The sequence below is a fragment of the Homalodisca vitripennis genome, chromosome 5, assembly GCF_021130785.1.
Source record: "Homalodisca vitripennis isolate AUS2020 chromosome 5, UT_GWSS_2.1, whole genome shotgun sequence".
In the NCBI taxonomy this organism is placed as follows: Eukaryota; Metazoa; Arthropoda; class Insecta; order Hemiptera; family Cicadellidae; genus Homalodisca; species Homalodisca vitripennis.
The window spans coordinates 174,151,177-174,177,578 of record NC_060211.1 but is presented as its reverse complement, the minus strand read 5'-3'; the positions used below and the strand labels follow the sequence as shown (position 1 = coordinate 174,177,578).

General features: G+C 36.2%; 1 protein-coding gene across 1 annotated transcript; it reads left to right on the top strand.

The window, feature by feature from the left end:
- The first annotated feature begins 1,787 nt into the window (after nt 1–1,787).
- On the top strand, nt 1,788–26,294 carry LOC124363201 (arylsulfatase B-like). Its single transcript, XM_046818362.1, has 8 exons — nt 1,788–1,972; nt 4,071–4,230; nt 13,896–14,122; nt 17,554–17,815; nt 19,101–19,279; nt 20,859–20,994; nt 23,083–23,268; nt 25,434–26,294. The coding sequence occupies exons 2-8, from the start codon at nt 4,203–4,205 to the stop codon at nt 25,847–25,849; spliced, it is 1,434 nt and encodes a 477-aa protein (XP_046674318.1). The 5' UTR covers nt 1,788–1,972; nt 4,071–4,202; the 3' UTR covers nt 25,850–26,294.
- The last annotated feature ends 108 nt before the right edge of the window (nt 26,295–26,402 follow it).

Sequence of the window (26,402 nt, the reverse complement as noted above, 5' to 3'; positions counted from 1 at the left end):
ACCTGAGGAAAGGATCAGATTACAAATAGCAATTCGTAGTGTTTCGTACTGATTTTTTTTGTATCACTTAACGATGACAAATGTCGGAAAAACCTGCTTCCTTCGTCCTCTTTTAAGATGGTACAATCAGGTTTTATGTTGAAAAAACATTTTTATTTTAAATTCAATGGATTTTATATTATAACTACCATAATGAGAGAAAATGTAGATTTTTTATCGTTCCATGAAGAATTGCAGGATGTAAAGTACAAATTAGGTAATTTTATAATAAAGCCCGAATAAAAACAGGTCGAAGATAAATTTTTAAATCGTCAGTACATGAGTTACAGCTTTATGGCAGTGGACATGTTTAGGACAAGTAAATGTTAGTTATTAATTAAATATAATTTAAAAAATACGTTAAAGATTTTTTCTTAAGGAAATTCCATTGTTGTATAAATAAAAAAAAAAAAAACATGTCACGCGCCCTTCAGTAAGTTTTTCATGTACATGCTGTAAACAGTCCTTAATCGTATCTTGAACTTTGTGTCTTTGAGCCTGATTGTAAAATGTTTCAAAATATAGTGTTTCAAATTCCAGCCAGCTTCTCGTGAAATTAGAAAAATGTTTTATCTATTTTCCCTGTCTTCACAGATGGTATCTTAAAGGGCGGTATAAAATATTTTCAACAAAAATTTAAAAAGGTATTCCATAACGCCTACTGAAAGTGGTGAAGAGGTTTTCCCACTATAATCGATGGGGATCACAGAAAATTCAAGCATAAATGCCTGATTTTATACATGTAAGTAGAGTAACAATCATCATATTGTTTGTGGGAATTCAAGGGACGGAGGGAAATGTTTTTGTCCAACAAAGACAATGGTATGACTGACAAGCTGCTCCTCCTACTAATCTGATCAATACGATTCGGCGGTCTTTGTCTGGAAAACAAAGCCCGGGACTAGGCCAGGAGCCACTGCGGGTAATTGTGTGTGTACCTCAGATTGTAGATAACATTCTGTTTTAATTAAGTGATTCTGCGGGTTTTCAGAGTTGGAAAAATACGACTTCTGCCTCGCAGTCGGCTCACTTTATTGCATGTTTTATTATGATTGTGTCCGGTGGTGTATCAGGATTTTATTTTGGGAGGGAGAGAAGGCAAGTTCATCACATCCTACTATTTCGAGGGTTTTTTTCGAGGTTAAGTGGTAGAGAGGACTTTATAGTCCTAACTTCGCCTCTAATAAAGACATTTTTCATTTCATTTCCTCGAAAGGAAAGAGTAGGATGTGTATACCCTAGTGAACTCCAAGTTCAGGAGTCGTTATGAAAAATTTCCGTTTCCTGGAGTGTTTTACATATCCTTGGACAATAACCCGTATTGGGTTTCCTCCCGGAATTACACCCTGGGGTGAGAATCCTAATCTGCACAATGTTACTTGTACAATAAAAAGGAGATGGATTCATTATAAAAAGTTGCAACCTCTTAGAGAGGAATTATTCGAAGGTTGGGTATTCAATAGACTGAGGAAGGTATTGTTGTTACCCTTAATTATGTAACAATCTGTTGTCAATACTGTTGCATAATCCCTCCTACAAATTGAAATGCAACTGTTGTAATAGCTATGTACAATGAGCCGTTATCTTCCACTTTGATTATTTATCGGTCTTTGAGAATATATTGCATCCAATGTCAAAATCTGTTGCCCCTTGAAATGTTGTGGTTGGGCTCTATCAGAGGCAAAAGAACGAACAGCTGTTTTAAATACATTACAGAAAAGTATTAAACATGTTATATTGAGTAAACTCCGGAACCATTAAAGACTTTCCATAATTTTAAGTTTAGCTCATAATAATTAGGTAATTTCTGTTACATAATGGATTACAGTTAATTACAAAAGACTTAGTACATTAGCGCTATCTACGCATTAACGAACAGAACTAGCTTCACCGAAAAAGATCGCCGACAATCTCCATATGGATGTAAGTAAAGGTAGGTATCATCTGTGAAAAATCATATTTATTACTGAACACCTTTTATATTCATGGAAGATAACTGTTTTAAAACGTCACTGCAATACTTCGGCATTTTTAGGCCATTGAGTCAAATCACTCATTGACTAATTATACACTCCCGTAGGGTTTAATACGTTAAAATTTCACATCTATATTTGAGTTAAAAATGAAAAACTAATAATAAATTCCTAAAGTTTGTAAGAATCACAATTAATTTTTTTATCTAAATACTAGAACCAGAGCATTTAAAAAGTGCTGAAAAGCTGAAAGAATCCAGTGAATTGCATAAATTGTTGTTTAGATTTTCTAAAATCTATGTTATGGGGGATTGTTTTAGTGAAAATCAGAATTAAGTATAAATCAGTTTTTGCTAACTGTCGCAAAATCTGCGTGGAAATTAAATAAAACATGTTGCTCTTTGTTTGTTATTGACGATGGAAGGTTTGAAAGGATAACAGGATTTTGGACATTTGCCATCGTTATGGTTACAAAAGGTATAACACAACGTTTCGAGGATTGGAATCTATCCTCTTTGTCAGGTGGGGGAGAAAGAGCCAACTTAGATTTTAATGTTAGTATCTCACTTTTATCCGTGCTGGTGTGACGTGTGATTGTGTTTCTCGTACTCGTGACTTGCATTATGTGCAGTGACAACGCCTGGACTAGACTCCAAGCAGCTTTTGGGTGTGTTTTGAACCCTTTTCTTTCCCTTCTTTTCTTATTTCTATTCTCTATTTTTTATGTAATAATACCACCCCCATCTGACGAAGAGGATATATTCCAGTCCTTGGAACGTTCTGTTATACCTTTTGTAACCATAACGATGACAAATGTTCGAAATCCTACTACCCTGTCAAATATGTTGTGATTTTTTTAACAATTTAAAATTTGGCATTTAAAACTAGGCTACTATTATTTTCTTACAAAAATGGTAGTTAAAATGTTAGGAACATTTCGAGTACACGTAAACTTAAATATTTAACTGACTGAGGTTTTGAAGATAGACCTGATGGAGGTAACGTTATAAAACTCACCCCTCTTCACTAATTCTCCAGTTTCCGTACACACTCAACTATTTTCAAAATTCACCCTTAGCAAAGTATTTAAATTGTTTCATAAGACTGTTTCACAAAAAAATGGTTTTGGGCCAATACAATTTCCCCCATAACAAACATTAAATTCAATTTTAAATTAAAAAATCTGTTTTAATTATATTGTTTAAAATAATAAATAATAACCAAGTCAGTGGCTACTTATGTTGATATTTGTATTATTACGCAATATTATTTATTATAAGTGTCTGATAACAAGGTTGAGGCAGTGATATGAAATGTGTACGAAATCATCACAGTTTGATAGTTGAAATATCCAATTAAATGCAATCTTTTATCGCTGGAATAAGTGAAGCGAATATAAACAAAGATAACGACAGGATTGTAGAAATTACTGTCAACAATGTCGTCATCGTTGAACAAGCCGTATATCAAATTAATCGGCGTAATTCAATTTCTAGGGTTAAAATCGTCAAAATTGCTCTCTGGACAAAGGTATACCACGTTATTGCTCAGGTCAAGACAAACATATTTCACAATATGAACATGGGTCTCTGATGCTTAGTTTCGCATCTGTCTGTATGTGTTGTTTATAAAAACATTAATCCTAAAAACTAATAAATTAAACTTTACCAAATTTGGCTCAAATGTTTATAATAACAAGGCCAGTTACTGAAAAAATAAAGATATTTTAAAACAGATGTTGTCCTAAGGATAATACTGTTCAAAATAAAGAGCAAAGGACCACTTTGCTATTTGCAAATCTGTACAAAATCCAGTGTCGTGGATTTCTAGATAACTGTCGATATCGCCATCACCCATAGATTACAAGGGTTGCACACCCACATACAGAAACGCCATACCAGACGCCGTTATTATTCTTTGCACCATTTTACAAGAAATGGGTCCAGAGTTTGCTACACCCTGTACAATAACAACTAGCCATCGTCAACCGTACCTTGGAAACTGACAGTTGGAGTAATAATAAGATACGAAACCATATTAGAGTTATTTTTGTTTCAGGGTTGGAATGACGTGGGTTTTCATGGATCAGACCAAGTGTTCACACCTAACATCGACGCCCTGGCATACAACGGGGTTATACTAAACAACCACTACGTACAACCTGTGTGTACACCATCTAGAGCTGCACTCATGACAGGGATATACCCCATCCACTCAGGTACCGTGTTAGATAACTAAACTTTGTTTTCAAAATAAGTCTGATTGATTTTAGAGAGGATTAAGAGTGTAAAAGCTTTTTCAAGAGGCCATTAGTGCATGATGCGGTCTGAAACAAAACGAACAAAAATAATCTTTTTTGCCATTTACAAGAATACAATTGTGTGAGTGGCATGCGTCAAGAATTGTACAGTTAATCAAATAATATGGTTTTCTTGGAATTTTGAAAATGAACAAAATGCGGACCGTGAATGAAACAACGTGTTGGGTCACCCATTTCACGATACAGGAACTCATACGTACAATTGAGAAACATCCAGGAACTCGACCACAAAATAAGAATGTTTCATTAAATGAGCGCTAATTTTGGCATTTTAATTTTATTTTAACTATTTTAGTTTATTTTAATTGTTATGTTTTAGGATTTAATGTAGTCAGATGCACCTCTGAAAATTCAATTTTCATTAAAGATTAGATGCGCTACTGGTGACCGTGATGAGAAACTTTCTAGCATATTTTATAATGAAGTGTGTTACTGCAATGTGTAAATAAATTTCTGAACTCTACTGACATAAAGTGATTTGAATGTTAAGTTTAGCTCCAGTTCATCTTTCTCTTAGTGTCTCTTATGTCGAAACGATGTAAAGAGTTCATTTTGAGCTTCTTCGTCGCCGACTTAAAAAAAATATTTTCAGACGAAAATGCCTCCTGGTTCCAGGAGTCAAATCTGTGACAGCTTCAGATTCCAGACCCTGCACTAAGAGGAAGGTGAACTAGAGCTAAACTCAGCAATCACATTGAATCAACGCTTCCTACCATAGCAACGTTATGTGTAGAAAGTTATGGTCTTTAATGGGCATAAACAGGTTTGTTTATTAATAGAGTTAGTTATTATAGTTTATTATAAGAGTTAGTAATTTTTAAGGATAAAAAGTATTTCAAAGGACAAATTGGAAACCACAACGGACAAGCGGATTTTAAAATCTGTCGCACATGTGCCATCACGATGTCGCCATCCCCTCCCTTAATCTATAACTCAGCCAACGCTGAGTTTATAAAATTTATAAACGCTGTATAGCTCCCACTCAGCCAACTACCATTGATAATGTCCACTACAGATATGTCACCAAAGGTTAAAACTGTTGCCACCTACAGCGTTCAGGTCGCGCGACATCTAGCAGCAAACAAAAGAAATGATAGTGGCAACGGGAATTTGATATATAAAAATATCAAACATATTGCACTGATTATACTCTAACAATAACAAAAATACCCAATTTTTAAATATAATCCATCACATTAAGATCATTATTAGAAGATGGAAACGAATTACAACTATGAGCAAAAACTTAACATGGGACAGTTGCGATATCTACAAACCGTCTCACAGAATTGCTTACCTCACAATACGTCTGTCTCACAGTCTTCATATGGATACGGGGTCTAATCTTCTTTTTAATCAAAGCTACTAAAGGTTTTTCTAATGCTGCGTGAGATTGTGCCATTGTATGTTGTGTAACAGTGTATTGTTCCTGCCGCCGTTCAAGTGATATTAAAAAACACATTATGATATCATATACGATATTACATACATTTGAAAATTTGTATGTAAATTAATTCATCGAAAAAATCGTTTATCGGCTGGAAGTGAATACACTACTATTCCTATTCAGTTAAATGTTACATTGACATTGAATAAAATGGAATAGATGTAGTGAAACGCAATACAATACAACGTAGCGGTTTATATAAGTTGATATTAGATAACGCTTAATCAACCCAGTTGAAAAAGCTATTTGTATTGAGTAAATTATTGAAAATACATAATTGGAAATAAAAGAGCCAGCATTCCGTACAATTCGCCATTTTCATAGCTGCCTTAACATTCTTTGTAGGAATATCATCTAGCAATACCCGAGTAGCTAATGTACATAATATTAATTTTTTTCTCTTAGAAAAAGGAGCTTAGAAATCGCACTTAGTCCTAAAAGGGCCTTTGCGCACATTAATGTGTTAGTCTAAGCTATCAGAGGCCGACAGCTTTTTTTCCAAAATCCATAATTATACTCTCTCACAGGCTGAAAGCATCTAGTGTACGGGAGTTGAGATCTTCGGATGTAACGATGCTATAAGAAATATAGATGGAAGTCAACCCACAGTAAAAAGTTCGAATAAGGAATAACTACAGAAATCCATTTTCGAAAAAGAAACATTTTGAACATGAGGAGAATTCGAAAAGATCCCATTAATTTAATTTAATCTCAAGATATATTCCCAACGTAATAGATTAAATTTAAATACACATTTGATGATCCACAAGCTGATAATATTGTTAAACTGTCCAGTTCTATTGTACCTATTGAAAGTACCTCTAATTGTGTAACTAACCTATTTGATAGTCATAGATTCGACATAACATGATATTTATCCATGACGATTAGTCAGAAAGTCATTATCACTAATGATACGTATGATGTATATTTCTAAATTGCCAAAAAAGTCAACGTGAGACATTTATTTAATTATGTGTTATGTTATACGTCATCTAAAACATGATAGAATGGTTGTCACATCTTCAATATACATGATATTGTGGACAAAGGAACAACGAAAATAGTTCAGTATGTCTGGCACGCCTACTCTTGAATCAAAAATTTTAGGTACCCGAGTTTGAAAGATCCCACAAACTAACCAGCAGGACTATAATAATGGGAGTTATTTTAAGAGTTTACATGTTTACTTATGCGTTTAGACATACAAAGAATATATTTACAAATCATTATTTCCAGTCTATATGTCGATGACAAAGAAAATGGTACTGGTTTTTGTAACACTTTTCAACCAAACTGCAACTTTGGACTTTCATGACTCGGAAATTTGTGATACGATTAAGACTAAATTTTGTAATCCGAGAGTATGTGCAGGCATGGCGCTCTTGCAGCTGATCGAATGGTCTGTAGATGACATCAGCTGTTGTGTTCCAGTACTTGAGATAGTAGAGCACAACATCAGTGGAAGTCTGGTTATTACAAAAAGAATTATCGCAGTTTACAGTTTTACTTGTGTGCAGGAATGCAGGGGGCTGCCAACTCTTGCTGCTGAGCCGAATGGTCTGTAGATGATATCACCTTTTGTGCCTCAGTTCTTGAAAGATTATAACGCAAGAGTAGTGGGAATCTGGTTATCACAAAAAGAATTACCATCGCAGTTTACAGTTTTACTTGTGTGCAGGAATGCAGGGGCTGCCAACTCTTGCTGCTGAGCCGAATGGTCTGTAGATGATATCACCTTTTTTGCCTCAGTTCTTGAAAGATTATAACGCAAGAGTAGTGGGAATCTGGTTATCACAAAAAGAATTACCATCGCAGTTTACAGTTTTTACTTGTGTGCAGGAATGCAGGGGCTGCCAAACTCTTGCTGCTGAGCCGAATGGTCTGTAGATGATATCACCTTTTGTGCCTCAGTTCTTAAAAGATTACAACGCAAGAGTAGTGGGGAATCTGGTTACCACAAAAAGAATTACTCATCGCAGTTTACAGTTTTACTTGTGTGCAGGAATGCAGGGGCTGCCAACTCTTGCTGCTGAGCCGAATGGTCTGTAGATGATATCACCTTTTGTGCCTCAGTTCTTGAAAGATTATAACGCAAGAGTAGTGGGAATCTGGTTATCACAAAAAGAATTACACATCGCAGTTTACAGTTTTACTTGTGTGCAGGAATGCAGGGGCTGCCAACTCTTGCTGCTGAGCCGAATGGTCTGTAGATGATATCACCTTTTGTGCCTCAGTTCTTGAAAGATTATTAACGCAAGAGTAGTGGGAATCTGGTTATCACAAAAAGAATTACCATCGCAGTTTACAGTTTTACTTGTGTGCAGGAATGCAGGGGCTGCCAACTCTTGCTGCTGAGCCGAATGGTCTGTAGATGATTATCACCTTTTGTGCCTCAGTTCTTGAAAGATTATTAACGCAAGAGTAGTGGGAATCTGGTTATCACAAAAAGAATTACCATCGCAGTTTTACAGTTTTACTTGTGTGCAGGAAATGCAGGGGCTGCCAACTCTTGCTGCTGAGCCGAATGGTCTGTAGATGATATCACCTTTTGTGCCTCAGTTCTTGAAAGATTATAACGCAAGAGCAGTGGGAATCTGGTTATCACAAAAAGAATTATCATCGCAGTTTACAGTTTTTACTTGTGTGCAGGAATGCAGGGCTGCCAACTCTTGCTGCTGAGCCGAATGGTCTGTAGATGATATCACCTTTTGTGCCTCAGTTCTTGAAAGATTATAACGCAAGAGCAGTGGGAATCTGGTTATCACAAAAATAATTACCATCGCAGTTTACAGTTTTACTTGTGTGCAGGAATGCAGGGGCTGCCAACTCTTGCTGCTGAGCCGAATGGTCTGTAGATGATATCACCTTTTGTGCCTCAGTTCTTGAAAGATTATAAACGCAAGAGCAGTGGGAATTGGTTATCACAAAAAGAATTATCATCGCAGTTTACAGTTTTACTTGTGTGCAGGAATGCAGGGGTTGCCATCTTGCTGCTGAGCCGAATGGTCTGTAGATGACATCAGCTGTTGTGCCCCAGTTCTTGAAAGAGTATAACGCAAGAGTAGTGGGAATCTGGTTATCACAAAAAGAATTATCATCGCAGTTTACAGTTTTACTTGTGTGCAGGAGAATGCAGGGGTTGCCAACTTCTCGCTGCTGAGCCGAAAGGTCTGTAGATGACATCAGCTGTTGTGCCCCAGTTCTTGAGAGATTATAACGCAAGAGCAGTGGAAAATCTGGTTATCACAAAAAGAATTACCATCGCAGTTTACAGTTTTTACTTGTGTGCAGGAATGCAGGGGGCTGCCAACTCTTGCTGCTGAGCCCGAATGGTCTGTAGATGATATCACCTTTTGTGCCTCAGTTCTTGAAAGATTATAACGCAAGAGTAGTGGGAATCTGGTTATCACAAAAAGAATTACCATCGCAGTTTACAGTTTTACTTGTGTGCAGGAATGCAGGGGCTGCCAACTCTTGCTGCTGAGCCGAATGGTCTGTAGATGATATCACCTTTTGTGCCTCAGTTCTTGAAAGATTATAACGCAAGAGTAGTGGGAATCTGGTTATCACAAAAAGAATTACCATCGCAGTTTACAGTTTTACTTGTGTGCAGGAATGCAGGGGCTGCCAACTCTTGCTGCTGAGCCGAATGGTCTGTAGATGATATCACCTTTTGTGCTCAGTTCTTGAAAGATTTATAACGCAAGAGTAGTGGGGAATCTGGTTATCACAAAAAGAATTACCCATCGCAGTTTACAGTTTTACTTGTGTGCAGGAATGCAGGGGCTGCCAACTCTTGCTGCTGAGCCGAATGGTCTGTAGATGATATCACCTTTTGTGCCTCAGTTCTTGAAAGATTATAACGCAAGAGCAGTGGGAATCTGGTTATCACAAAAAGAATTATCATCGCAGTTTACAGTTTTACTTGTGTGCAGGAATGCAGGGGCTGCCAACTCTTGCTGCTGAGCCGAATGGTCTGTAGATGATATCACCTTTTGTGCCTCAGTTCTTGAAAGATTATAACGCAAGAGCAGTGGGAATCTGGTTATCACAAAAAATAATTATCATCGCAGTTTACAGTTTTACTTGTGTGCAGGAATGCAGGGGCTGCCAACTCTTGCTGCTGAGCCGAATGGTCTGTAGATGATATCACCTTTTGTGCCTCAGTTCTTGAAAGATTATAACGCAAGAGCAGTGGGAATCTGGTTATCACAAAAATAATTACCATCGCAGTTTACAGTTTTACTTGTGTGCAGGAATGCAGGGGTTGCCAAACTCTTGCTGCTGAGCCGAATGGTCTGTAGATGACATCAGCTGTTGTGCCTCAGTTCTTGAGAGATTATAAACGCAAGAGCAGTGGGAATCTGGTTATCACAAAAATAATTACCATCGCAGTTTACAGTTTTACTTGTGTGCAGGAATGCAGGGGCTGCCAACTCTTGCTGCTGAGCCGAATAATCTGTAGATGATATCACCTTTTGTGCCTCAGTTCTTGAAAGATTATAACGCAAGAGCAGTGGGAATCTGGTTATCACAAAAAGAATTATCATCGCAGTTTACAGTTTTACTTGTCTGCAGGAATGCAGGGGTTGCCAACTCTTGCTGCTGAGCCGAATGGTCTGTAGATGACATCAGCTGTTGTGCCCCAGTTCTTGAAAGAGTATAACGCAAGAGTAGTGGGAATCTGGTTATCACAAAAAAGAATTACCATCGCAGTTTACAGTTTTACTTGTGTGCAGGAATGCAGGGGCTGCCAACTCTTGCTGACTGAGCCGAATGGTCTGTAGATGATATCACCTTTTGTGCCTCAGTTCTTGAAAGATTATAACGCAAAGAGTAGTGGGAATCTGGTTATCACAAAAAGAATTACCATCGCAGTTTACAGTTTTACTTGTGTGCAGGAATGCAGGGGCTGCCAACTCTTGCTGCTGAGCGAATGGTCTGTAGATGATATCACCTTTTGTGCCTCAGTTCTTGAAAGATTATAACGCAAGAGTAGTGGGAATCTGGTTATCACAAAAAGAATTACCATCGCAGTTTACAGTTTTACTTGTGTGCAGGAATGCAGGGGCTGCCAACTCTTGCTGCTGAGCCGAATGGTCTGTAGATGATATCACCTTTTGTGCCTCAGTTCTTGAAAGATTATAACGCAAGAGCAGTGGGAATCTGGTTATCACAAAAAGAATTATCATCGCAGTTTACAGTTTTACTTGTGTGCAGGAATGCAGGGGCTGCCAACTCTTGCTGCTGAGCCGAATGGTCTGTAGATGATATCACCTTTTGTGCCTCAGTTCTTGAAAAAGATTATAACGCAAGAGCAGTGGGAATCTGGTTATCACAAAAAATAATTATCATCGCAGTTTACAGTTTTACTTGTGTGCAGGAATGCAGGGGCTGCCAACTCTTGCTGCTGAGCCGAATGGTCTGTAGATGATATCACCTTTTGTGCCTCAGTTCTAGAATAAGAATAATAAGAATAAGAAATAATGGTCACAAAAAGAATTATCATCGCAGTTTACAGTTTTACTTGTGTGCAAGGAATGCAGGGGCTGCCAACTCTTGCTGCTGAGCCGAATGGTCTGTAGATGATATCACCTTTTGTGCCTCAGTTCTTGAAAGATTATAAACGCAAGAGCAGTGGGAATCTGGTTATCACAAAAATAATTATCATCGCAGTTTACAGTTTTTACTTGTGTGCAGGAATGCAGGGGTTTGCCAAATCTTGGCTTGCTGAGGAGCCGAATGGTCTGTAGATGACATCAGCTGTTGTGCCCCAGTTCTTGAAAGAGTATAACGCAAGAGTAGTGGGAATCTGGTTATCACAAAAAGAATTATCATCGCAGTTTACAGTTTTACTTGTGTGCAGGAATGCAGGGGTTGCCAACTCTCGCTGCTGAGCCGAATGGTCTGTAGATGACATCAGCTGTTGTGCCTCAGTTCTTGAGAGATTATAACGCAAAGAGCAGTGGGAATCTGGTTATCACAAAAATAATTACCATCGCAGTTTAACAGTTTTACTTGTGTGCAGGAATGCAGGGGCTGCCAACTCTTGCTGCTGAGCCGAATAATCTGTAGATGATATCACCTTTTGTGCCTCAGTTCTTGAAAGATCATAACGCAAGAGCAGTGGGGAATCTGGTTATCACAAAAAGAATTATCATCGCAGTTTACAGTTTTACTTGTCTGCAGGAATGCAGGGGTTGCCAACTCTTGCTGCTGAGCCGAATGGTCTGTAGATGATATCACCTTTTGTGCCTCAGTTCTTGAAAGATTATAACGCAAGAGCAGTGGGAATCTGGTTATCACAAAAAGAATTACCATCGCAGTTTACAGTTTTACTTGTGTGCAGGGAATGCAGGGGCTGCCAACTCTTGCTGCTGAGCCGAATGGTCTGTAGATGATATCACCTTTTGTGCCTCAGTTCTTGAAAGATTATAACGCAAGAGTAGTGGGAATCTGGTTATCACAAAAAGAATTACCATCGCAGTTTACAGTTTTACTTGTGTGCAGGAATGCAGGGGCTGCCAACTCTTGCTGCTGAGCCGAATGGTCTGTAGATGATATCACCTTTTGTGCCTCAGTTCTTGAAAGATTATAACGCAAGAGTAGTGGGAATCTGGTTATCACAAAAAGAATTACCATCGCAGTTTACAGTTTTACTTGTGTGCAGGAATGCAGGGGCTGCCAACTCTTGCTGCTGAGCCGAATGGTCTGTAGATGATATCACCTTTTGTGCCTCAGTTCTTGAAAGATTATAACGCAAGAGCAGTGGGAATCTGGTTATCACAAAAAGAATTATCATCGCAGTTTACAGTTTTACTTGTGTGCAGGAATGCAGGGGCTGCCAACTCTTGCTGCTGAGCCGAATGGTCTGTAGATGATATCACCTTTTGTGCCTCGGTTCTTGAAAGATTATAACGTAAGAGCAGTGGGAATCTGGTTATCACAAAAATAATTATCATCGCAGTTTACAGTTTTACTTGTGTGCAGGAATGCAGGGGCTGCCAACTCTTGCTGCTGAGCCGAATGGTCTGTAGATGATATCACCTTTTGTGCCTCAGTTCTTGAAAGATTATAACGCAAGAGCAGTGGGAATCTGGTTATCACAAAAAGAATTATCATCGCAGTTTACAGTTTTTACTTGTGTGCAGGAATGCAGGGGTTGCCAACTCTCGCTGCTGAGCCGAATGGTCTGTAGATGACATCAGTGTTGTGCCTCAGTTCTTGAGAGATTATAACGCAAGAGCAGTGGGAATCTGGTTATCACAAAAATAATTACCATCGCAGTTTACAGTTTTACTTGTGTGCAGGAATGCAGGGGCTGCCAACTCTTGCTGCTGAGCCGAATGGTCTGTAGATGATATCACCTTTTGTGCCTCAGTTCTTGAAAGATTATAACGCAAGAGCAGTGGGAATCTGGTTATCACAAAAAGAATTATCATCGCAGTTTACAGTTTTACTTGTGTGCAGGAATGCAGGGGTTGCCAACTCTTGCTGCTGAGCCGAATGGTCTGTAGATGACATCAGCTGTTGTGCCCCAGTTCTTGAAAGAGTATAACGCAAGAGTAGTGGGAATCTGGTTATCACAAAAAGAATTATCATCGCAGTTTACAGTTTTACTTGTGTGCAGGAATGCAGGGGTTGCCAACTCTCGCTGCTGAGCCGAATGGTCTGTAGATGACATCAGCTGTTGTGCCCCAGTTCTTGAGAGATTATAACGCAAGAGCAGTGGGAATCTGGTTATCACAAAAAAGAATTACCATCGCAGTTTACAGTTTTACTTGTGTGCAGGAATGCAGGGGCTGCCAACTCTTGCTGCTGAGCCGAATGGTCTGTAGATGATATCACCTTTTGTGCCTCAGTTCTTGAAAGATTATAACGCAAGAGTAGTGGGAATCTGGTTATCACAAAAAAGAATTACCATCGCAGTTTACAGTTTTTACTTGTGTGCAGGAATGCAGGGGCTGCCAACTCTTGCTGCTGAGCCGAATGGTCTGTAGATGATATCACCTTTTGTGCCTCAGTTCTTGAAAGATTATAACGCAAGAGCAGTGGGAATCTGGTTATCACAAAAAGAATTACCATCGCAGTTTACAGTTTTACTTGTGTGCAGGAATGCAGGGGCTGCCAACTCTTGCTGCTGAGCCGAATGGTCTGCCGCTGACGTACCGACTGCTACCCCAGTACTTGCGAGAGCTGGGCTACGTCACTAGAGCTGTGGGAAAGTGGCATCTGGGTCACTACAAAAGGGATTACCTCCCACAATTCCGTGGCTTCGAGTCCCATCTCGGCATCTGGGCTGGCTTCACCAGCTATTACGACTACATACTCCAGGACAGTGTAAGAAGTGTTTTCATGATTTCTTAAGCTTAACTGTTTGCGCTCCTGAGTTGGTATAACTTTCATATACATATGCAATGAGCGTATAATTCTTAATCTTGATATTTTTGGTAATGTACCATTATATAATTACGGAATATAAATGCTAATATATTTGCAACAGAGATCGAAGGAGTGACTTACTTAAACTACTGTACAATACTGTCTACCTGCAATACATGTAGTAACACCTTTGTGTATACTGAGTGACACGGTGACTCTCAATGTGTTTCAAGGTGTCTGCTATAGTCAACATAACCACGAGACATTACTCTGTAACGTGATAGTAGTTACAAAACATACATTGACAGAATTCTCTCCAGAGTGACATCAAAATATTTCGCGATTTTTATTTTAAGAATGCTTTCATGCGGTGTGAATATGATAAATCAGAAATTTGTTTTATTTATTGTCAACTTTTATCATAATGCGAGGATGATTGTTTGATTACTTAGATATAATCTCTTTGAACGTGAATAGATAAAACGGTTTTAGAAGAGACTCACGAAAGTTATCCATTCGTTTTGAAACAGTATCAAAAACAGGTGGTGGCGCCATCGATGTAACAGGAATTGCTATATTAGGAGGAACTCGAATGTTTTCACTGAGCGTGTCTCGCCGTAAAATATTTACAACTAGGGTGTAAATCTATGTACGGTTATCCTAATAAAACATACAATTTGGTCTCATAACTATTCAGAGAGAGATTAATTCTACAAAGTTTAATAAAACTGTTTTCCCTTGTCGAAATGCTACTGGACCATCTCCCCCACTAGACTTATGTAAAGCGAGTATTTTTCAAAGTGGAGCATAATGGACAGGTTAACACCAGGTAAACTTATTGTATTAATCATTTGTTGGATTGTATTTACATATTTGAGAGATGATTACTGCCCATTTTCCGTACACAGGAATCAAATCACACGTACAGTCCAACTATCCTTGGCTAGACACCATCCTTGTACGCTAACGCTCATATACCTATGGAGTGCCTCCAAACTAATCGAGCACTCAGTCTTTTGATACGATTCTCCAAGCCAGTTAACAATCCTTCGATATTCAAACTGTTGTATTTTACCATGGTCTTTATTTCTAATTCAAAACCACTGCTCCTCCGCCAGATATGTTTGGAAAGTATTTCAATTAAACTGAAAACTAAACACCGATTTTATTATAGCAAAAATTATCATCCCAACTTTGGTTGGTTTCTTCAATCTCCCCCCCCCTGACTCCCCTTCATTTTACACATAGGCTTGTCTGATGGTTCCCTGAAAAAAAAGAATTTTTTGGGGGGATAATGGTTAGCTATGAGGGTTGGACTCCTAATGCCCTTTGTTGCCTGACAAGATCTTTGTTTTGACTTTCAAAAATACCTACTATTATATCCTATAATTTATTATTCCCATCTAATAATAATCTAAATCAGAAGTAAATGTTAATAAAGAAATAAATATATTAAAAATATATTATATTTTTACTCACTAACATAAATATTATTACTATACAGTAAACACATTATATGTTTCTCACTTCTATATAATGTTTCAAACAAGAACTAGACTAGGAGGTGAGTACACATTTGTATCGTAGAGGGAAAAACCTAGTTTTTCAAAAAACTTGATAGATAAATATTTCTTAAGAAAGGAATTGATCATAAGCCTTTAGTGGAATTGATCAAATGTTGGTGGAGAAAGACATGGAAGGGTATCGAAATGGTTAAATAATATATGAGACAATAAGGTTTCCTCGTCAACATCCACCAAATATCTGCGGTAGACGATCTATTTGTTTCTTATGAAATATTTCTCTATCAATTTAAATTAAAACTAAGTTGAGTGCTTAAACATTGCAAATTGGCTCTCCTCTTCTGGAGTAAACACGTTTCCAACAATCTGTATCTACCACAATTCAGTGCATAATGAGGTTGTATGTATCTTATTACGATGTGCCTGTAGCCTGCCCAGTGAATGAGAAACAACTGTTAACAATGAACAAACAACAACATAACCTCAATTTGAATCTAAAACATGTTTTGACATATCCAATAACATTCTCCTTCTACAATTATTTTAATTAATTAATTAATCATCTCTTGATACTGTTCAGTATACTATGTCTCTTCTAACATACTTTAGAGTCTTTGTCTTGTTTTATTCTCATAGTCACTTTAAATTAACATTTCGTCATTATAGGCCTAAGCATAAAAATATTAACCAACATTTTTGTATTATGTAATTGGTACAATGTAAAATTTAATATGATAAAGGACATAAATTAAAGTCATTAGGGTGTATCAAAATGTCTGTATTGTGGTGTTGACCACTTATTATGCTGCAGACTACTTAGTGTATACCCTACAGCTAGGTGTGTTATGTTTCTAGTAGTATATTAAATTATAACCATTGGTTAACCCTCTGAGGAGTAATGGACGATAATATAATCTGTGTTAACATGTGGAAAAAAGAACCACATGAAAAATATATGGTACTTTGGTATTATCTTGAGGTCAGATAGCTTCCTTTCAGGAGGCCGAAAACAAGAACCGATCATCATAATGACATGTAATTTTTGCAGTAAGTCAAATTAAGTCTGTTCTTTGTAATAATGAATTTTTTTAGGCCCCCATTAAGAAAGGCTGTTAACAAAATAGTGGCCTCCAGTACCAAAGTACTAGTTATATTAATCACATTTTGTCGAAAAGACTGTTGGACAAAATATTATCCATCTGTGTTTCTTTGGAAGCTTTGGTTAAATATCTGAGTTTGTTCGAATGACACTAATTTTTTTTACCTGGAAATGGAAAAAGTCGTGTATTTATTATGAGTTGGTCAGCTAGTGACGTTATCGTGCATGCAAAAAGTATATACAAGACTTCTTGTTTGAGAACTTGTATGTTTTGCTATAATTTGTATGCTCTAAATGCCAAGAAAGTTGCCAAGCCCCGTTTGTACCCAAAGGAATGATTAGGAGTTTCAAGCCCCTCTCCCCCCACCTGAATGTACTAAGTAAGCATCAACATTGTTAATACTATAACAATATTGATGCTAAGTTGGGGTTTCACAGCAAACAAACACTTCCCCCACCAAAAATGTTTCTGGCTATGGACTGGCAATGGTTCAGTTTGTTATGTTAACCACATTTGCAAGAAGGATTAGGAAGTGAAATCACTTATAAGAATTTTCTATATTAGTATCTACCTACCTTCATTTCCACAAAAAATTGTTTTATGTGCTCACAATCTATATATTACACAAAAATAAATATAATTCACTTTTACAACTTAATTGTATCACACAGATGGACATACAAATGGATTATAAGAAGGATTAAGTTGTTAATATAGGCCTTGTAAGATTGCATAATTTTACCATTTGATTTTTTAATGTTTTCAGTATGGAGGTGTAGAGTACAATGGCTTTGACTTGCACCGAGACCTGAGCCCTGCGTGGGAGTACACTGGTCGCTATGCTACAGATCTTTTTACAGACGAGGCTGTCGATATCATACAGCGCCACAACAAGGAGAGTCCGTTGTTCCTCTATCTCGCGCATCTTGCTGTACATTCTGGCAATCGAGGCAAGTACCTCGAGGCCCCGCAGTCCGAGATTGACAAGTTCCAACACATCAAGGACCCCAACAGGAGGACCTATGCAGGTACTAATCAGTATATTAGGACAGGTTTAGGTTTAGCATATCTGCCTACTTTTGGACATTCATCACTTTTTTATGATGAACTGCAGCTTATACTGACTGTTGGTGACCAGCAAGGAAATCAGCTAGAAACTGTATGATTAAAACTTATGATTTTATATGAAAACAAATTTTTATTGTTAAATTCCATTTGTTTAAGCAAAAATCACATCGAAAATGTATATCGTATGATATGTTTTATTTGTAAATGCATGTTGTATAAAAATAACTTGAAATTTGCATTTATGTCAAGCAAATTAAAGGGAAATTATAAAAATTAAACAAATAACGTCTTTTCATTTTATAATGTTCCAATTTAAAGTTAAAAGTAAAAATTAAATGTTTTAAAAGCTGTTACTCTTATGACAACTTGCAAGAATGGTGTTGCGTTGAAAAGTTAATGACAAATACACCTATATCTTACTTGTGCTAGTTGGTGGAAAACAAAAAAAGCTACCACTATTTTATTTGTTGTGTATGTAAAAATAAATTCTGTGTGGGTAAAAATGTTCTATTTGAATGAAAAGTACCTTTTAAATTTGCAAAGACTTATAATAAAAAATATAAAAAAACGCCTGAATTTGAGAGTACTCTCTCCATTTGTAAGAAAGAATAAACGCTTCAATGTCCAATATTCTATTGTGTTACATGTGTTGAATGGCAGGGAAATTTTACGAGGCTCAATTAAGAGTGGCAGAGCGAAGGCTGATAAGGGTTTATAAGTTTTCACAGGTATAAAGCTCTTCGTCAAGCTTCTTTAATTGGTTGATGTGCTCTTAAAATCTCACTTTTATTTAGTGGAGAACAATCTAAAATTACAAAACTGTGTTATTCCATGTAATTTCAACTAGTATTATAAATCAGTATATCTTTTAACCCCTTAGTGATTTTCTTTTTGTACCTAAACTATGTTATATTTCTGATTGTTTTGCTGTCTTTTTACAAAGACAGGTTTGTATAATTTATATATACACTTTGTTATGCAAAAAAGTTGTTTTTAGAGTGTTATTAATTTTTCACACAATTAGTTGTTCACAGAACTGCTTTTTGAGCAATATTACGGCAGGCAACAGAATTAAGCAGGAACAATATAAAGAGTAGCACACTTTTGTGCAATTGCTATGAAAGTATACAAAAACCGCGAAGGGATTAATTCAGGTCAAAAACTTAAGAACAGGCTATTCATATTTCTATAAGTCTTGACTAATATGTTTGTAGTGTAGAGTTAACAGAGTGTGTATGGTTGTAGCCATGGTGTCGAAGCTGGACGAGTCTGTGGGCCGTGTTGTGGCAGCCCTGCAGACCCGATACATGCTAGACAACACGATCATAGTCTTCATGTCCGACAATGGAGCTCCTTCAAAAGACACAACGTCCTCCACGTTTAACTTCTATCCGAATTGGGGATCAAATTTCCCGTTAAGAGGGGTAGGTATGATTAATTTAATTTATGGGTACTATCATAACTAAAATGGGGCTAAAAAATGTATTCTTCATTTGTATTTGGTTCATAAAAGTATAATTAAAATGTATTTCAGTAATTAATATTAGCACAAACATTGTCGTCACTCCTGCCTTCTGCTAAATATTTGTGAGTGCTATGCCTATCAAATGTTGTGTATTTTGTTATTTATTCGTTGTGTTTTGTGCTGTGTTTGTAAATGTTAAACTTAGATGACTCCAGATATATAATCCTTGCTTTTAATACTTATTGACACCAAAAGGTGACTTCTAGAAGTTGAAACTATAGTAGTGTTATGAATACTGTTTGACGAAGATATGTGTTAATGTTAATTGTCTATTTGCAGTTCAGGGCTATAATAATATGGAAGATAGTGTTTTATTAAGTATATTTTTTAATATTGCTGTGTTATTATTAACTTAAAAAAATTCATGTATTCCATGTATTGACCATTACTTATTGTATTAGTGCTTGTTATCTTAATTTTAGTGAATATTATTTCAACGTTATTGCTATTACTATTCATTTTATCTTGATATGATGTATCACTGAATTACATACATATAACTATCATGATATATATGACTATAAGAAATCTATAAAGAAACTGAAACAAAATATTGAATTGAAATTATGACAGTTTAAGGTTGAATTATTGAAATAAATTTTGACCATGTTGCAACAAATTAGTAATTTTGAATTAAAATGAATCGATTTGACTCATACTGATTGTTTAAAACCGCTGTAACGACGAGATCGTTAATAAGAAGGTCTAAATATGTAAGGAAAATCTTGTATATACGTACAATTTTGTAGACCTGAATTTTATGTCAGAACAGATTGATATCACAGTGTCTTTCCTTCAACATTCAGTGGTAATCTGAAAGTTTATTATAATCAGTGGTGGATCTAGGAGAGAAGCCATCGCCCCCTCTAAGATTTTTAAAAACAACGCTTTTACAAAAAGAAATCTTTTGTAAAAAAAATAAATGAAATCAACTTAAATTGATAAATCTAACTTTGAGTACGAGTGAGTAAATTTTCTTCCGAACATTTTATTTTTTGTTGTATCGAAATGCAAAATTTCCTGGTACAGTAATGATAATGGTAAATTTAAACTGAGGTGACTCCTCCTGCAAACCAGTACTGGATCTGCCCTTGATTATAATTTCCTTGTGCGGCCATCAAGAAGGGATTTAAGGTGTTCACCAACAGTTAGCAGTTTTACTATTGTTTCATCAACAATGCTTCAAACAAATTTTTTTTTTCGATGGCGTAGCTAACCTAGAGCTAATAAGATAGAATATTAACACTCTATGTATTTGACTTCTTCAAATAGTGACACCAAAATATGATATGGCTAATAAAATAAAATCACTTTAATTATTGATCTAATCTTCATAAAGAATAAGATTGTAAAGCGTTTTACAAAAATTGTTTCAATGGAGCTAGTTTATGATTTAGTGAATAATTTTATAGATGATCCAACCATAATATACTTAGTTTATGAGACCCTTTTGTTAAAATGTTTCACTTTACTTACAGGCAAAAGAGACGTTGTGGGAAGGCGGTGTTAGAAGCCCAACTTTTATTTGGTCGAAGCAGTTCCAAAGCAACCCTCGAGTCTACAACGGGATGATACACATCACGGACTGGCTGCCCACACTGTACAGAGCTGCGGGTACTGTGTCTACTTTTCTGTGTATCGTTATCTGTCTACCCTAGCTTGAAGTGCGGTGTTGTATCTATGGCGAATAAGTATTCAAGGTTACAGGTTCTTCCATCCCAAGCTTCCATCTCAAAGCTTTCTGCAATCTAAACGCGCTTACCAGAAGAGCTTTATAATTGTGAGCTGTCTTTGTATTGATGCAACACGTTGGTTCAAACAATTTGCTCTTGAACCTGTATCAAATTCAATTCCACTCACTGAAGGCTCTGCTTCGGTAGCAGCCACGTCGATGAGGACAACTAGCATTGAATTGTCTTGAACAAATGAATTCAGAAGAAGAACAACCCATGAACATATTCCTTAGATTATGTATATGACGATTATGGTTCACACATGAAGTATGACAATTTTTTTTTCTGAAGAGATCCAGTAAGAGATTAAAATGGAATACTAGTGAAAGAGCAATCTGTTTCTTTTCATAGTTTATCATTCAAAAATGAAGAGTTGTTTTGAAAAAGGACAAGTTGCATTACAACATCAACAATCCATAAAATTAGATAATAAGATAAGTTAAAATCTACAAGACAGTAATAAAATTACAATTAACTAAAAAAAACACTACAAAATTCTGGAGATGTAGTTATGCAGATATATCAAAATTCTATGTATATATTTTTAGTGTTGTTTTTAGTTAACTGTTATTTTATTATTGTCTTGTTGATTTTAACTTAGCTTATTTTCTAATTTTACGGATTGTTGACGTTGTAATGCAACTTGTCCTTTTTAAAAAAATTCTTGATTCTTGAATGAAAAGAGACAGATTGCTCTTTCACTAGTACTCCGTGTTACAATCTGACTGGATCTCCTCATGTGGATCAACAGATTGCAGTGATTTATCATACAACATGGATTTGCAGATTGCAGAAAGCTTGGGATTGGCGTGGAAGGCATAAGCTTTTATAACCTTGAATACTCTTAAGCTTGCTCACCAATATCAGAGTTATGGTGGGAGTTGTATCATGGGTACTGGTGTTTGTTGTGGTAAAAAATTATTCTTCAAAGATTCCCTAAATCCAAGATTTAATCAGATTTTGCTTGGGTTTATACACCTAAATTTTTAATATTTAAAAATGTATACTAAGATAAATTGGGACGTAATGTGAAAAATATGCCAATACTTTGAATATTGTGAACTCAAGTGAGTTATTTAAGAAAGGAGTTTTCTGGTTAGAGTTTCTTATTTTTATAGTACACTGAAAAAATACTAATATGAATGTCTATTTTTAAGTACATTCATTCTCATAAGGGTAATAATTAAAACACTTGAGAACTTTTAAATTGATTAAAATCATATCACTTAATTAAGAATTATTCTATTTTATCTCCATTTCATCTAACTCTTTGCTTACCACAGTTTGGGTGTTTCATGTTATTGAAAAATAAATAATAAAGTAGGTTTGTACTGTTCTGAACAATTTGATTCCAGTTTTTGCTACCAAACTGTGAAGCTCACAATACTGATTCAGCTATTATATTAAACATTTCGCTAAGTAGCAGGAATGGGAAGTTGAGTAGGAAAGCGTACTGAGGGGATGAATTGTGTTGTCGATCTCAGCTGAAGACGGAGTCCAGGATCTTTTCATCCTTTTGATGATATCTTTCGAATTAAATATAGGTTTTGTTGTTTTGGAGGAAATACATTCTTGGGAGAGGGCAAGGTGACAATTGGACTTAAAATTACAAGAAGAATGGGATTATTGATTAATTATTTCCTGATGAATTGTACAAGTTGACATGTTGGGGCTAGTCGTGGTCGGTTAGTTAGTCTAGTAACTATTTCAAGCATTGTATCGAAGTTCGTGTTAGGTATTTAATAATTCCTCCATAAAAGTTGGAACTAGAGTAAAGAATGACTAATCTGACTCAGGGGTTAATCTTTAAAATTATTTGGGGAGAGTACGTAATCTGTAACCTGCAACGTTCACACTGACAGGACGTTGCCAGTCAATTACGATTGGTCGTAACAAAACGTAACTCACTAAATACTATTTATCAAATACCTATAAACATATTGAAAACTTTCAACATTTTTTGTTGTAGGTGGTTTTGTGACTCGGTTGCCAGCCTACTTGGATGGGAGAGATCAGTGGAATAGCATCTCACTAGGCCTGCCCTCGGCGAGAAATGAAACACTTGTAAATATCAATGAGAACGACAAGAATGCAGCGCTGATAGCTGTTTACAATCCAGGAAGCTTCTATAAACAAACGTGGAAAATAGTATATGGTAAGTATAATGTTATTTCAATTTCTGGCTTGGTTGTAGGTTTGTAAATAGTAACAAATATTTTGTGCTGAGATAAATCCGGTAGGTAAGCCTTAATTTTTTGTTGTATTACATCTGTTAATATATCTGCTGTGCTATAAAAATGACTATATAAATTTGATCCAATCAGTATTTATTAGGATCAGCCATTCTGATATAGCTATACATTAGACTACATCTGTCCATCAGGTGTGACCACGGTAGTGATTAATCATCTGCAGAACGATTCATGAAAAAATGAACAGGAGTCAATGTGTCTGTTTGGTTTTAATGTTATAACGCATTGTCTATACACCACATTTTAATACAGTATCTATGACTGGAGTGCATGAAAATTCAGCAAAAACAGCACTTTTCAAGTAAAAACTGGTTATTAAATTGTTTAACCCTTCAACAAGTGCACTGAGAGAGCGAAACAAGTTAACACGATATTTGTCGTTTGGTTCCGTACGAGAGATCATGGCAATTGTTGTAGGCTATTACCATGAATTAATGTTTTTATGAACTTAATATAACATGTAGCAGAGTTTAAAACAATCTTTATGATATTCAAATAGTGTTGCTACACAAATCCTAGTTCCGTATGGTGAAGTATCTAGCAGCAATGTGTAGATCTATTTTACGTGTAAGAATTCAGCACCTATTTACTTCCCAATAGTCCGTTACTGCTCTCATGAATCTCACGAGAGGAAATTACAATGTATGATATATATACTTACTCTTACTTACTCCCATGGCCATGGATACCCTAGGTGGTATTTGGCCTCGCCAACCAGCTGCCTCCATCTCTCCCTGTCTTCACAATCCCCCTGACCCGCTCTCAATTTCCGCAAGTCCTTCTCCACCTGGTCCTTCCAGCGATTTTTGGGTCTACCTCGAGGTCTTCTTCCAACTGGATTGTGTTTCCAAACCTCTTTAATCAATTTATCATCCTCCCTCCTCATCACATGGCCTGCCCACCGAAGTCTCCTGCTCTTTGCTTCTCCTACAACGTCTGGAGATTGAAACATCTCTCTGATTTCTTGGTTGTGCCTGATTCTCCATCCATCTCCATCTCTAATAGGTCTGAAAATTGTCCTCAAAATTTTATTCTCGAATGTAACCAATTTCTTTTCTGCCTGTTTATCTATAATCCATGTCTCTGCTCCATAAAGAAGAACTGGTCTTATAACAGTCTTATATATTCTTAATTTTGTTTTGTAAGACAGTAATTTTGATTTTAAAATATTATATAATACAGGGAGGAAATTAAATCCTGATACAGCCAGATCTTATCTAAACTGATCGAGATGTTGATGAAAAATCTTCATTATACGTATTAAAATACTTTGTGTCGTTCAAGGGTTTTGGGGGTAACTTTAAATTTAAAAATTGCAATCCCTATGTTGTGAAATATTGTTGACAGATCTACACAGTAGTAACAATGTCACTTATCAAACATCTCTACGGCTTTCCGTGTAAAAGTTATTAGCTCGAAGATGGCCTTACTACTTACTCTGAAAAATGTTAAAGAGGTATAAAACGTTATTTTGCAATAATTATAAAGAATTATTTGTCCATAACTTTTGTTATTTGACAAATTTAGAAACTAACAAAAATCTATACAAAGTTTTTAATAGGTACTGTGAAGATTTTACAACATCTCAATCTGTTTAGATTATATCCAGCTGAATTATTACTTAATTTCCACCCTGTATATGCCTTAAGTATTTGTGAAAAGTATAAACCATCTTAATAGTTTATCTATATTATGTAATTATAAAGCAGTATTTTTCATTAACAGCATACATCCGGTTCGTCTGGCCGAGGTGACAATACTAGAGGAATTCTACTGTAATTCAAAATTGCAACAATTTAAAATTACTCTATGAAACATATATTTGTTTTCTTTTATTATATTATATTATTTTTTTAATATTTAATGTTTACAGAAATTGCGACTTCAAATATAACAATAATGGTAAAATGTAATAGAGTCTTTCATTCTAGTCATTTGAAAATTTACAAATTCTCAGCCATAGAACCTAAATTTATTCAGATTCAGATTACATCGATCTATCTGACGATTAACTAATTTTAAATATCTAAAAACATTTATTCATTTGGTTTTTTATTGTTGTGTACAGGAAGTGTTAGAAATACGGAGTTTGACGGCTACTACAGAGACACAAGGTCACCGAGCAACCCTGCGTACAACATCTCCGGTGTGCTGCTGAGCCTCTCACACCGCGCACTGCGCACCATTTACCCCACGGCCAGCTCCTTCACCATCCTCAACCTGCGGAGTGCGGCGACGGTAAACTGTCCCCCGGTGTCCAACCAGACGCTACAATGCTACAAGCGGCCTTGCCTCTTCGACCTGGAGCGAGATCCCTGCGAGACCACCGATGTCGCTCAACAGAACACCTTCGTAGCCGAGGCTCTCTACAACAGGCTGGTGGCGTTCCGAGCGACCCTCGTGCCGCAGTCCAACAAACCCCCTGAGCCCGTTCTGGCCGACCCTCGGCGGCACAACCACACCTGGTCCATCTGGGCGTTATAGCTCTCGTCTCTGCCAAACTCTTATTTATTTCAGTTACCATAAGCGTGTTCATCTTTTTATACCAAAGCGTTCTGAGTTTGTAATGTCGGTTCCTAGTGTATAATAAAAACTTTTTTATTCAATATTGAATTTTTACATGTGACTGTGCGTAGATCAGAATCTCTGAAATAGATCAGATTACGTCTTTAGTCTCATTATTATTAAATATTTTAATTTATTTATTTTAAAAGATAATTATTTAGCTTTATAAAAGTATTACTTCTGTTAGATTAAATTTTTAAAGTTTTTGATTGGAATGTGAAATCAAATCCTTTTATATGGTATTTAGAAATAATAATAATGTGATGACAAAATACAAAATGTGATTGTTCTTGTTAAAGTATGTAGAGATAAATCAAAATTCTATATAAATAATGAGAAAATACAAATTCTTGAACAAATTTCATATTAATTACATCATTGACTACAATGCGTACACAACCAGAAACCTTCAAACAGATATACTCGTATATTTTAAAAAATTGAAAAAAATGCAAGATTATAATAAATAGTT